This window comes from Nicotiana attenuata, chromosome 7, assembly GCF_001879085.1.
Source record: "Nicotiana attenuata strain UT chromosome 7, NIATTr2, whole genome shotgun sequence".
Classification (NCBI taxonomy): domain Eukaryota; kingdom Viridiplantae; phylum Streptophyta; class Magnoliopsida; order Solanales; family Solanaceae; genus Nicotiana; species Nicotiana attenuata.
Window position 1 is genome coordinate 42,999,092 of NC_031995.1, and position 14,413 is coordinate 43,013,504.

A 14,413-nucleotide genomic window follows, 5' to 3' on the forward strand; every position below is an offset into this window, starting at 1 on the left:
AATATTTCTTAATAACTTTTCTGGGTTCAAGTTTTATACATTAACACTGTAAATATAATTCACTTGAACCAAAATCCTTTTTTTGTTACTCATCATAATTACTGAAGTTAGACTTCCTACATTAAGTTGGCAGTACACCCCAGACTTTTATGACCTAATCGGGTACTGTTGAACCGAATTGACCTGGCATTTGAACCGATGCTCTAATTAGGGGTGTTCATAAAAATCCGAAAAACCGATCAAAGCCGAAAAACCAAATCAAACCGACCAAAAAAATCGATACTTTTTGGTTTGGTTTGGTTTTGGTTTTGAATTTTAAAAACCGATCAAATTTGATTTTGTTTTGGTTTTAATAAAAAAATAACCGAAAAAAACTGAACCTAACCGACCAAAAAAATTGATACTTTTTGGTTTGGTTTGGTTTTGGTTTTGAATTTTAAAAACCGATCAAATTTGGTTTGGTTTTGGTTTTAATAAAAAAATAACCGAACCAAACCGACTATAGGAGTAGCTATTTCAAATTTATTATTACACCTATATATATGTATATTTTTATACAAAGTTTCAAAACATTTATGGTGAATGTTAATCGTTTGCACTTTTAGTACAGTTTTTTACCTTTATATTCTAGTTTGATTGTTAGTTTCTTTTGTTAAGTGTAAGAATCCATTTCATGTTAAAAATAACATATTTTTAATTGAGTCCTTAAATTATTCATCACTATTTGATTCAATTATCATCAATATATTTTGGTAAATAATAGATTTCTCAAAGGGCAATTGATTTGATAGTGTTATGTTAAAAATGTGGTCGCCGGAATATGTGTTTGGTAGTGCATGTCTTATATTTAAGAAAAAACCGACAAAAACCGAAAAAATCGAAAAACCGACATAAACCGAATCGAGAAAAACCGACTTAATTGGTTTGGTTTGATTCTTATATTTGAAAAACTGACTTACTTGATTTGGTTTCTTTTTAGGAAAAAATCGATCCAAATCGAACCATGAACACCCCTATGCTCGAGTAGGCCATAGGGTAGACGAAAAGCAAATATTCGTCCTATAATATAATGAAGCATGCATTAGCGTGACAGAGAAAAATCATGACATGCTCAGATATCTTTTTTTTCGATAATTTCGTTTAGCCCTTGAAATAGTTGAAAATTACAATAACTGAGTTCATTCTTTGAAAATTCAACTATTCTTGTAAAGTACAGAGTTTTCTCCCTTAAATAATCCATAAGCTCTTTCACTGCAAATTATATAATCAATTCTCAATGGAGTTATTAAATTGGACAATTGAAATAAATAAATAATTCATATTCAATATTCGGAGAATTTTATTTGTTTAAATTATAATGTTATTTTTATGCTGGTTGTTAACGTAACATTTCTTCTTTATGACTTGAGAGAGATTATACTTGCAAAATGGACATCAGTGAAGTTAATGCAAATAATAAGAGGTACTCCCTCCGGTCCATTTTAAGTAATTTTTTGATCCTTTTTTTTGTGGTTCAAAATATTTGATAATTTTAGTTATCAAAAAGAAATTAATTTCTTCTTTTTAAAGTTGTCCTTGGAGTAAAGAGCCTAAGAATAATTTCTTATATTTTTAATGAGCAAATTAAGGTTAATATGGTCAATTTCATTGTTAATTAATGCTAAAAGATGAATTCCTTAATATGTGCGCAAAGAGTCAAAAAAATCACTTAGGGGTCGTTTGGTATGAGGTATAAGTAGATATAGTGCTGGTATAAAAATTTAATACCACCTTAATACTTTGTTTGGTTAGCAAATCTGGTATAAGTTATCCCGAAATTAAAATTAATACCGGGATAACTTATACCTTGTAGGGCGTGGGGTAATTAGTGCCGCGATAACTTATACCTTCTTCTTAGAAATTACGCAATTGTCATTTTTAATACAATATACCAAACAGTGGATAAAAAAATACCAGGATAACCAATTCCAGCATAACTAATCTCAGCAAAACTTATCCCAGCATAAGCGGCTGTATTCAAACCAAACGACCCCTTACCGGAGGGAGTATTTACAATCATGCATTGAAGCTTTGCCCTGAATCTGATAAGTGGTGCGCACTATATACTAGCCATATTTTGACTAAGTTGCAAATAGCCCTATCATTACCATTTTGCTATCTATATTGAAGCTTTGCCTTGGAACACAATCTTGCAAATGAATTAAATACAAAGAATTAACATTACATTACATTAAGGAAAACTACACAATGGACTGATTCCTGCACTTCTTAGGCTTGTTCCATCTTCAGACTTCCCATAAGTGAAATAATTGGAATAACAAAAAGCAACCATATAACTACTAACATACCATAAGAAACATAAGTCCATTACTATTTGCAGTAAGATGCTGCAAATTGAACATACACTGGGATTGTGAAACACCCGAGAAGACGAAAATTAGTAACCGGGCAGTCCATCTTCGGTGGTGGCAAGGGAAGGCGATAGAGAATTGCGCGATTCATCATAATCTTCACCTAATGGAGATTGTTCAACTCTGATCTCCTCAATCAACTTAACCACTTCAACCATTGTAGGCCTTTTTTCGGGTTGTGGCACAACACAAGCCATAGCTACATGTAGCATTGACACTAATTCCTCCTCAATGTTCTTGTACCTCAACAATTCTTGATCAAACACTTCAGCAGTCCACTCGTCCCTGACTACTGATCGAACCCATTTAGGCAAATCGACAGCCATTTCTTCCTCCTCAACGCGTGGCCTAGTCGGTGAAGGGTACTCTGAGGGAGCTTTACCGGTAAGCACTTCTAATAACAAAACTCCAAAGCTATAAACATCAGACTTTTGAGATAACCTCTTGATTTCAGCTTGTTCAGGTGCTTTGTATCCTCCCAATCTAGCTATTGCATGAACAGGATTCAATAGCAATGACAACCCAAAATCAGAAATACAAGCCACTCCATTTTTGTCAAGCAACACATTGGATGATTTCACATTTCCATGTGGAATTCTAGAATCTGCATACTCTTCATGTATATGAGCTAGCCCTCTAGCTGCCCCTAGTACTAAACTAATTCTTGTTGTCCAATCCAATGGAATTCTACCTGGTCCTCTGTTCCCTGTGAAAATCAAGCCCCCCAAAAGAGACAATCTTGAAATTCAGTGGCGGAGCCAAATTTTTTACCAAGGGGTGTCAAAATATAGAAAAATTAACAGATAAAATAGTTAAGGAGATTCAACATATAATATATATACTAGTGGCGGAACTTAGGAATTTCAGTAAGGAGGTTCAGTATATAAAGAAGTAAACATACGAAGAAGTCAAAGAGATTCAATATCTACTGTATATACATAAAATGTAATTGACCTAGTATAAGCCCGGTGCACTAAGCTTCCGCTATTGTATGCAACGTTACCCTACATTTCTGTAAGAGGTTGTTTCCACGGCTCGAACCTATGACCTCCTGGTCACATGGCAGTAACTTTATCAGTTACGCCAAGACTCCCCTTCAATTGACCTAATATATACAGTATAATTTTCCGGCGAAAGGAGTCCAAATGAACACCTTCCGGCCCCTGGCTCCGTCGTTGATATATACATAAAAATAAAATTTTGACTCAACTACACAGTATTATTTTCTGGCGAAGGGGTGTAAATTAACTGCTTAAATTACAAAACAAATCTTAAATTTACCATGAAGAAGTGAGTGCAAACTCCCATTAGGCAAATAATCATAGACAAGCAATTTCTCTTCCTTGGCATAATAATAAGCTCTAAGTTTCACCATATTAGGATGTTTAAGCTTCCCAATAACATCCATATATTGCTCAAACTCCTTTCTTGCACATGGATTTGCATCTTTCAATCTTTTTACAGCAACAGTACAACCATCATCAAGAATTGCTTTATAAACAGTTCCTAAACAACCTTTCCCAAGCATTTCAGCTGATGCTCTTAACAATTCCTCAAGTTCAAACTGTTTCCTCCTATCAAAAAACACAAGCTTACTCTTATCAGTAGTTGTTGTTCCATCACTATCTCCACCATTATTATTAGCATATACTCTTTTTTCACTTGAATAACTACTCCTTCTTTTCCCACATTCACTTCCTCCTGACATTGAATAACTTTCTCTTGAATATTTCCCACAATAATATGCTACTACAAATGACACTACAATTAACAATGCTACTACATTCACCATTACTATTGCTACTACCCCTCCTTTGCTTAAACCTTTTCGCGATTTTTTCGCCGGTTCTTCAGTTGAAATTGAAGGTAAAGAAGTTGGATTTGAAGGAACTGTTTGTGGTGATTCTGTTTCACCTATGTATGAACACTGAGGTAAATTGCCAATTCCACATAAACCTTCATTTCCAGCAAAACTATTTTCGCCAAAACGGTTGTATAAACTCTTTGGAACAGACCCAAAAAGCTCATTATTCGAAAAGTTTAGTTCTTTAAGATTTTGAAGTGAATTCAAGATTCTTGGAATAGTTCCGGAAAGTTCATTGTTTTGTAAACGGAGTGTGAGTAAACGGGTGAGGTTTGATATTTGGGTTGGAATTGGACCTTCGAGATTGTTGTTGGAAATGTCGAGGCGGAGGAGACGGTGGAGGGAGGAAATTTCCGGCGGAATTTCGCCGGAAAAGTCGTTGCCGGAGAGGTAAATGAGCTTAAGGTTGATGCATTGGGTAATGGGTGTGAGAGTACCGTTAAGGCGGTTGTTACGGAGGTCAAGAAGGCGGAGGAAGGGTAGCGAAGAGAGAGCAGTGATGGGTCCCCGGAGGTTGAAGGAAGGGAGGATCACGGCGGAGACACGGTGGTTTATGCATTTTATACCGAGCCATGCGGCGGTGCATGCGGTGGTGGAGTTAGTTGGAAGAGTCCAATTGTGTAGGAGAGTGCCGTGGATGTCTGTTTGAGAACGGAAGAGGAGCAGTGCGGCGGTGTCGTTGTCGTTGACGGCGGCGGTAGCGGCGGTGATGGTGGTGGAGATGAGAAATGTAAGGAGGAGAATGGCGGAGGAGGAGGAAAAACGGTTCATTTTTGGGGTTTAAGGCATAAAGAGCGGGAAGTGGGGAGTAAAGAGGAGTTGAGTTTTTTAAAAAAGTTAGGAAGAAAACAAACAAGTTGAATTGTGGATTAGATTGTGTGAAATTTAAGGAACAAAACAGTACAAAAAAAAGTTGTTGAATTTGTGTACATTGTAGATTAGATAGTGACATAGTGTGAAATTTAAGAAAAAAGAACAGTTCGAAAGAGTTGAATTTGTGTACAGTGTCAGTTTGTTTATGTCTTTCCCTCTCTAGCTTAAGCGAAAAAGTTAACAGAAATTGCACCGTAAAAATGGATGGTCGTAATTTTTATCGTCGTGTCAATTTTTTTAGGTCAAAAGTTAAAAGTATTGCTCATGGAACAAGCGAGCGTAAACACTTGTTAAACTTAAGTTCGGCCTATGGGGCAAGCAAGAGACTAAGGCCTCATTTGTTCACATAATGGTCTGAATAGGTATGTATGATTAAGATCTATAATAGAGACTTAATTTCATTAAGATGCTATCACATATTCATTATTAACTGCCGCCATCACCACCATACTCAATCACCACCACCACCATGCTCAACCACCACCACCACCACCACCACCACCTCCACCACCACCACGCCACCATCATCCTCAATTATAGCCGCCACCGTTATCGACTATCACCAACTACTATCCCCACCACTCCCACCACCATCATTCCCACCCACAATCAACACTCATTCACCTCATCTACCACAACTGACCACCCCATCACCATCAACAATCACAGCCGGCACTACGCATCATTATAACCTACCACCACCCCACCCACTCCTCAGTCACAACTACTACCACCACCCGCCATTATTAACTATAACCACCCACCTCCACCATCCTCAATCATAATCGCCACCACTACCAATCATTACTAGCTACTAGCATGGACCACCATCATCAACCAAAACTACCACCAACCACCAGGGGCGGATCTAGCGTGTAGTATACGGGTTCCCGGAAACCCAGTAACTTTTGCGTAGACCCTGTATTTTTGTTAAAAAAATTTAATAAATATCTATTTGTGAACCCAGTTATTATTGTATATTAATTTGAAATTGCGACAGGAACCCATAAACTTAAAATTCTGGATCCGCCTCTGCCAACCACCGCCTCTAGTTGGCATTCACCCGTTAGCCATCACCACCAACAACTATCATATTTTAAAAAACTATATATTTTATTGATAGAATATAAGACTAGTTAGTATTTCATTTGAATTTTATGTTTATTAATTTTCAAATAAAGATAAATTTTATATATTCAGATGTTAAAAATCAAACAGTCATAATTATTTCTATTCAGATCTTAATACACATCTTAATATATTCAGACGTGTATTCAGATTCAGATGTCTTAATCTTAATACACATCTTGATATTCAGATGTGTATTCAGATTCAGACGTCTTAATCTTATAAAAAACAAATGAGGCCTAAGACTTGTTAAACTTGAAGTTCTACCTATAAATACAATCTGACATCTCTATAACAACATCCCTATATAATAACTATGGGTGTTTAACGGGTGGGCCGGGCCAGTCCGGGTTGGGAAAAAAGGTGACTGGCCGGTTTCCAATTCGGGCCGTTACGGGTTATTCAAAATCGGGCTTAACGGGTCCGAGTCCATCCAGGTGAAAAATGAACCGGAAGGGTTACGAGTCCAAGGGGCCAGGCCGGGTCGGGTTAGTTTTTTTTTTTTTTAAATATATATTTTGTATAACTATTGTAATTTATATTAAAATAAAGTAAAAATATAAAACAAAAAACAATCTTATAAAAATGGTGTTTGAATAAAAGGATGCAAAAGCTTTCAAATCTTTATATTTGAAATTTTGAATATTTCATTAAGAATTTAAGATAATAGAATACAATGAAGATGGAAAAAAAATTGCACTTATAATTTGCAAGTTCTTTTTTTATTTCAAACTTACAAATTAAAGTTTACATTTTACAACAACTAAATTAACGAAAAAAGAGTAAAACTAAATTTTCATTGCATAATAATACTTCAAATTAATCTAACAAATTAAAACATTAAGCATAAAGACGTCTAATAATTTTAAAATAACACAAATTGTCTCAAATCAACTTAAATACGAATTTCTGGACGACGCTCAAGACAACTTTTGATATGCCTCCTTAAACAGCCTGTGCCTACCCACTATAGACGAAGATCTAATACTAGACCACAGTTCTTGCACTTTACTTTGTGAACTTCTTCATTTTCTTCTACCACCTCAAAGTGTTCCCAAACATATGAGCGCGCTCTAGAAGTACGGGGCATGATTTAACTTGAATTGAGAATTTGAGAAATGAGAGACGAGTGAAGAAATGAAGAAGATGGGGGTGTATTTATAGTTTTTCAAAGGGCTAAATTAGTGATTACAAAAAGTGTTATTTTTTAAAAGGCATTACCCAAAAAAGGACTATTCTTGCAATCAACCCGTTGGGCAACGGTCATATGACATTAAAAAAAAAAAATCAGATTTCTAGCTGTTAAACCAGTTTGGGCCGATCCGGTTAACCGATTCAACAGTAAGTTTTGTTGACCGGTCCGGTTAACCGGATCTTTTTTGGTGAACGGACCAGCCCCCCAACCCAGCCCACCCGGCCCCCTAACTACCGGTCCGGGTTTCAACCGGTCTGGGCCGGTACGGAAACGGGTCAACCCGGCCCGTTGGACAGGCTTAATAATAACCATTCACTATAAAAGTTATATTGTTTTCGGAATCGATCTTTTATGTTGTTTAATATATGTCCTCTATAACAACACTTTACTAGATTGGTACTTAAGTCATCCCTAAAAGAGAGAGTTTCAAGTATCTTGGGTCTATTATTCAAGGCAACAGGGAGATTGACGAGGATGTTACTCATCGTATTGGAGGGGGTGGATGAGATGGAGGCTCACCTCAGGGGTTTTGTGTGATAAGAATGTGCCACCTGAACTTAATGGCAAGTTCTATAGAGTGGTGTTTAGACCGACTATGTTGTATGGAACTGAGTGTTGGTCCGTCAAGAAGTTTCATATCCAGAAGATGAAAGTAGCTGAAATGAGGATGTTGAGATGGATGTGTGGGCATACCATGAAAGACAAGATTATGAATGAAGTTATTAGGGACAAAGTAGGAGTGACATCTGTGGAGGACAAGTTGTGGGAATCGAGGCTGAGATGGTTCGGGCATGTGAAGAGGAGAGACATAGATGCTCCGGTCAGGAGGTGTGAGAGGTTGTCTATGACGGGTCTGAGGAAGGGAAGGGGGAGGCCTAAGAAGTATTGGGGAGAGGTAAATAGGCAGGACATGTCATTCCTTCAGCTTACCGAGGATATGTCCCACGATAGGAAGGTGTGGAGGTCGATGATTAGGGTTGTAGGTTGACAGATAGTAGTGTGTTCCTCCAAGGCTGACCAATAGTACTAGGACCGTTTTTGTAATTTCCTATTTATGGTTCTTTATTATTACATGATGTGGCATTCGCTCCCGTTATCATGTTACATTGTTGTTACTATTCTTTGCTACTTGGTTTCTTTATCTACACCGTTCCTTAAGTCGAAGGTCTATCGGAAACCGCCTCTCTATCTCTATGAGATAGAGGTAATGTCTGCATATGCACTACCCTCATCTTTGTAGTGCAGCGTCAGTTTTGTGTACAGCGTCAGTTTGTTTATGTAGCATAAGCGAAAAAGTTAAGGTAAGAGAGTAGACCAATGAGACTAATACTAGTACTAATTTTTCTCTACTTTCATTTTTAGACTATGCTTAGGTTCGCAAAAACATAATAAGTGACACTTTGATAGATGAGGTGGATTTAAAAATATTGTTGAAATGATATGAATCAGACTGTAATGAATACATGAAAAATTAAATTCAAATGGAACAGATGGAGCTAGTTTAAATAATCGACTCCATTTAATATGAGAATGAGATATAGTTGATTGAATATTTTCATTAAGACTGGACTGTAAAGTATTGACTCACTTATTAACCTATTTAATCTCTATTTTTCCCCCTCAATAACCTATTTACTCCATAAGACACAGTGTTAAAAGATTACAAGTTTGACTTTTGCCAAGTGCATTATTTCAGGTTTAATAAATTTTGGTGATAAGGAATTCTTGACTATTCTATGATAATTTAAGTTACAGCTAGTACAACATGATTAAACTTTAACTCGGAGAGGAAAGAATGTACATTTTAATAAAATGTACGTCGTAGTTAAGGCCTCTGAATTAAACAATCCTTATAGTTGATTTTTTTAATTAAAAAAAACATATCATTAATTAAACTAAAAGGTCTAGGATTAAAATTTAATATATTTAGTTTTTAAGATTTTTAGTACTAAATTTATTGCTGTTAAAATTATAGGTTCAAATCCAGGGGCGCACGCATGAATTTTTGTAACACGGTCGAAATTTTATAGAAGAACATGAATAATAACTTTAATTATCATATTTGGGGACAAGAAATAGCCTTAGTCTATTGATTTTGTTGAGTCTTAAGTTAGAAAAGGTCCTGAGTTCAATTCTATTTAATCACTTTTTAACCACAAAGACTCTCCCAAATATTTGCCAAAAAAAATGTGCTAGTTGAGGTTCAAACTTTGACCTCCTAGAGCAAACCCAAACACATAACCAACACAGAAAGAGACAATTTAGGTCAAGTGGTGTTATTTTTTCTTACTTATCCGTTTTCTCATAGTATTAATACATATATTTAGTAAAGTTTCCGACGAAGCGATGTCGCGTGACACCGCTTCATCAAACATGCATCCGCTCCTGTTCAAATCTAATACTTGGACAGTAAGTTTTTATATATAAATTCATACTCCGTGTGATGTTTAGCTTAAAGCATATATATTTCTATGTATATCGCCTCATATTTTACTTTTGTTTCATGAATTTGAGATGTTACATGTTATGATTTATATTAATTTGAAGTGTTTTTATGTATAGGAATGATTCGGGAGCAATTGGGGGCGAAACGTGCAAAATTAGAGCCAAAACGGAAATCGGGAAACTTGCGAATTTGGGCGCCACAGGTGGCGCCCAGCCCTAGCTGTAGCGCCAAAAACAGTAGCTAAAAATATTGGAGCGCCGTAGAGGGCGCCTGGTGCTAGCCAGGGCGCCGGTGACGTGAATTTTCTCCAATTTCGCCTGGGACAAGGTTATTTCGGCTCTAGACCTACCCAACACGTATAAAAGCAAGACTAAACATATTTTTGAGGGAGGACGCCACTTTAGAGAGATATAACATATTTTTGAAGGAGAATTCACGTGGGGGAACACACACCCACGCTTGGAGGAGGCTTCCAACTAGTTTTTCTTCTCTTCTCTTCCTTTAATTTCATAGTTTATTAGTTCTAGAGTTTTGGGTGCTACATGAATGTTGTAGTTTGAAGTTTGAATTGTTCTTATTATTTTATCATATTGGTTTATTTATTCATTCTTGCGCTTAATTATTTGATTGCTTGATCACCAATTGAATACTATCTACGAATCTAGGATTGAACTCGGGAGAGGGAATTCTAGATTGCATATAAGATTGAGTAGAGCAAGATCTTAACTCTTAGGGGGAGCGGATTTGCGGTTGGGATAGGAATATACCTAATCGTCTTGCTTGGTTATTATAAGGGAATTATAAATGCGCTCTTGTTAATCCTAATTCCATAGGAATATAGGCGTTAGGTTAGCTTGAATAGGCGAGTTGTACTTCGGGAGAAGGCTACGAGCAATATTAACCCTGTCAACAATAAACCAGATAAATTAATTTGACGATTTAAGTGGAAAACTCAACGAGATTGTTAGCTAACCCATAGCTCTAGAATATTCACTCACATTGAATTCGTCTCTATAATTCGCCAACTTATTTTCTTTAATCTCTTAGTTTACTACTCTATATTATCTTTAGTTAAATATTCATACGTTAGGATTCGCTTGAATAGATTAATTGTTTGGTTTAATTTAGTTGATAGTCAATCACAAGTCCCTGTGGGTACGATATCTGGACTTACAATCCTATATTACTTATCGACCACGTATACTTACGTGTGCGTTTGGGAGCAATACCGTGTCGAAAGTTATAAATTCAGTTGAACTGTAATCGCAAAACTACATCCGCCCCGGACAGTAGAGATCCTATAACGTTACTTTTTATCCTAAAATTTCATTTTGCATATATCATGAGGGAGGGAAAGAGAATTTGAGTTGAATTTTGACACTGTGATTTGTACTATTTCGAGTGGGGGAGAAAAAGGGAGAAGAAAGAAAAGTTAGGGGAAATGATTAAAGGAGGCAAAAGATAGTGCATGAGCATATGAGAGTTGGTTTTGTGGGAATGATTGATGTTCTTTTCTCCACTCCCATTACAAATGGAATCGAGTAAAGTAAAAGAGGTAAAAAAAAGAGAGTAGACATGAGGTGAATAGTCTTTCTTTTTCTTTTCTTTCCTTTTTCTAGTCTTTTTCATCAAGAGCATATGTCTCCAATTGAGAAAAAAAAATGTGGCAATTCTTATTTATTTTTTGTTTGATGTTCGATATTCGTTTTGAGGTTTCTAATAATTTGGATTTGCGGGGAAAAGTTGCCTATTAGGAATAAAACATTTTCAACCAAAAGTGACATCATACCTAACGCTCGAACCCAAAATCTCTAGTTAAGGATGAAAAAGTACTTACTACTCCACCATAACCTTTGATAGTAAAATGTCATTACATTCAAGAATTCCTAAAAGCTCCATTTATTTGTAGCTTACTGTAATTTACAATTAGACATATTTAATTTTCAAAACTTTTTGGTGATTAGATTAGAAAACTGAGGATGGCTTCTGGAAATGAAACTAGTGTCCAAAAAGTAAACTAGAACCAAATCGCAAGGCTAAAAAAGTATTTCCTTCAATATGACCTCTTTTATGTTGGTTTTAAATCGCAATTATTTTAAATAGAAAGCACTATTGCATGCCATTATCTTAGCAAAAATATTCACGATGTAAAACCAGTAACTAACCAATGAAGCACATTGCTTTTGTGAATAACAAAAAAGGGCAAGTTCTACATTTGGCAGGTCGGTAAAAAAAAAAAAATTCACTAGACCAAATGTACAAAAAATATATACTATATATATATATATATATATATATATATATATATATATATATATATATATATATATTGTGTGTGTGTGTGTGAATATATAAAAAGTGTACATTTTATCGGTTATTATTTTGAAACGGCTATGCAATGTAGTTTTTCCAATAAATAAATTTTAAATATGCTTTGATATTTAGACATACCTTGGTGTGCTTCTCAAATGGAGAGTGTTAGCGATTGTATTGACGTCTGTGTTGCAAGTGTAAATAATATGAATAAAAATTATAATTAATTAACTCTTTTCGTTTCAATTTACATGATACTCTTTTTATTTTGAAACATTCTAATATGTTTGACTATTCTATTATAATTACCTCTTTCCATTCCAACAAATTATTTTGACATGATTTTTTTTTTTTGGTTAATTTGTGCCTATTCTCTTTTGAAAAGTTTCAATCTTTGTCAGACATTCATTATCCTTTAAACCGTATATGGCGGGCAAATCTTCTTATACGCATTGACAAAGACAAGTTTAATTTTTAGGACACTTAATTTTTGAATAAAAGAGCGGTATACAAATCTACCTCTCTTCTTCTTTATAATTATAGTACTAATTTATATTTTGTAAAGTTTGGCAATAATTTGTTGTTTTGTTACTTTAATATATAATAAAGCAGGAATAAAAGTTGTAACTTTAAGTCATGAAAAAAGCAAAATTTTGCCCCCACCCCTGTCATTAGGCAGTACAAAGAGATAGCTAAGGTGAAACTGATCTATCAATTTGACTTAGTATGATTAGATGCGAAATTAAGAAAGAAATGAAAATTTGACATTGGTAAATATGGCATAATATTTATGTGGTAATAAATTTTTTAAAACTTATGATTTATTACATATCATTGTAATCGCTACTGTGTTAAAACACAAAATCAGAAAGACTGTTAGAAGAAAAAACTGGGAAAACAATAAAGTATAAAAGATATTCCGAGTCCACAATTTGCTTGTGCGTCCTTAAGGAATTTTAACCCCCTCACACGTTGCCAAGGTAATGGATCAAATCCTCCCAGGATGAAACGGAATAAACCTTCCTGCAACAGTGGCAATACAAACTGCAGGATACCAACGAACTCAAAGAACGAGCAAAATCACACTTACGAATTTAGAAGAGATTCTGCGAAATAGAATACAGGATTTTCAGAAAGGAAGGAAGTTCTGTAATTTTTCAGTGTGTCGAAAATGCAGCCATGCCTCAGAATTTATAGGCAATTATCGGAAGAGGTGTGATGTCTGTTCAGGAAAAGTGTCTGTTCAGAAGGGAAAAATTAACGTTCAGCGTTTTTGGATTTCAGATTTCAGTTAATTTCGTTAATTAACTGACTGGCTTTTAATTAATTATTAATTAAATAATTAAATAAATTTTGTCCAAAAATAATCTTATCGATCGTTTGACAAATCCAAATCCAAATCCAAAGCCAAAGCCAAAGCCAAAGCCAAAGCCAAAGCCAAAGCCGAAACCGAGCCGAGCGAGCGACGACGACGGCGCGAGGGTTCATTCTCTTCAACTCCTTTTAAGAGCTCTAAGAAGTGATCCTATATATATACACACAAATGTAGTTGTCCCTCACCAATGAGGGACAAAGTTCAAGACAAAAGCTCACTTTATTCAAATTTTTCATTTCCCTCCATTTTATTTCCCACTATTTCCAATTCACACTCTTAGACTTTTAAAGCCCAATGCTTAAAGTCCAACAATCCCCCGCATGAATGGGATGGCTGTAACAAGAATGATCATAGATGAAAGCTGTGTGATTTGCAAGTAAGGATTAATTGCATCTGGATAAGTAGGTTTTCCTTTGAACTTTCCGTAGTGAATATATGTCGGATATACTCGGTCAATCAGTAGATTTGATATCTTTGAACCGTCGAACTTTAGTGTATACCTAGACAACCATATGTCACACAACCAACCCTTAACCGTCTTTTGGTTCTCATTGTTGTATTCGTTTCAGCCATGAACACCGTCTGGTTTCATAAGTGCGTAGAGAATTGGCCTTACAGAGTTCTCATTGAAGCGGCTTCCACTTTACACTTACATAGGTGATTCCTAAACGTGTAATCCTTTAGATTGACACTATTTGATCAATACCACATCAAACTTAGGTAATCATTAAAGAACGTGTAAAGTTCTATCCTTGTTACTGAACATTGTCTTCATCACGAGAATGGACCAAAGATTTTACTTTGACAA

General features: G+C 35.5%; 1 protein-coding gene across 1 annotated transcript; it reads right to left on the minus strand.

Moving 5' to 3' along the window:
• On the minus strand, positions 2,160-5,277 carry LOC109228984 (leucine-rich repeat receptor-like protein kinase PXC1). Its single transcript, XM_019394269.1, has 2 exons — positions 3,693-5,277; positions 2,160-3,117 (listed from the first exon to the last, which is right to left on the minus strand). Exons 1-2 carry the CDS (start codon positions 5,044-5,046, stop codon positions 2,438-2,440), a joined length of 2,034 nt encoding a protein of 677 aa, XP_019249814.1. The 5' UTR covers positions 5,047-5,277; the 3' UTR covers positions 2,160-2,437.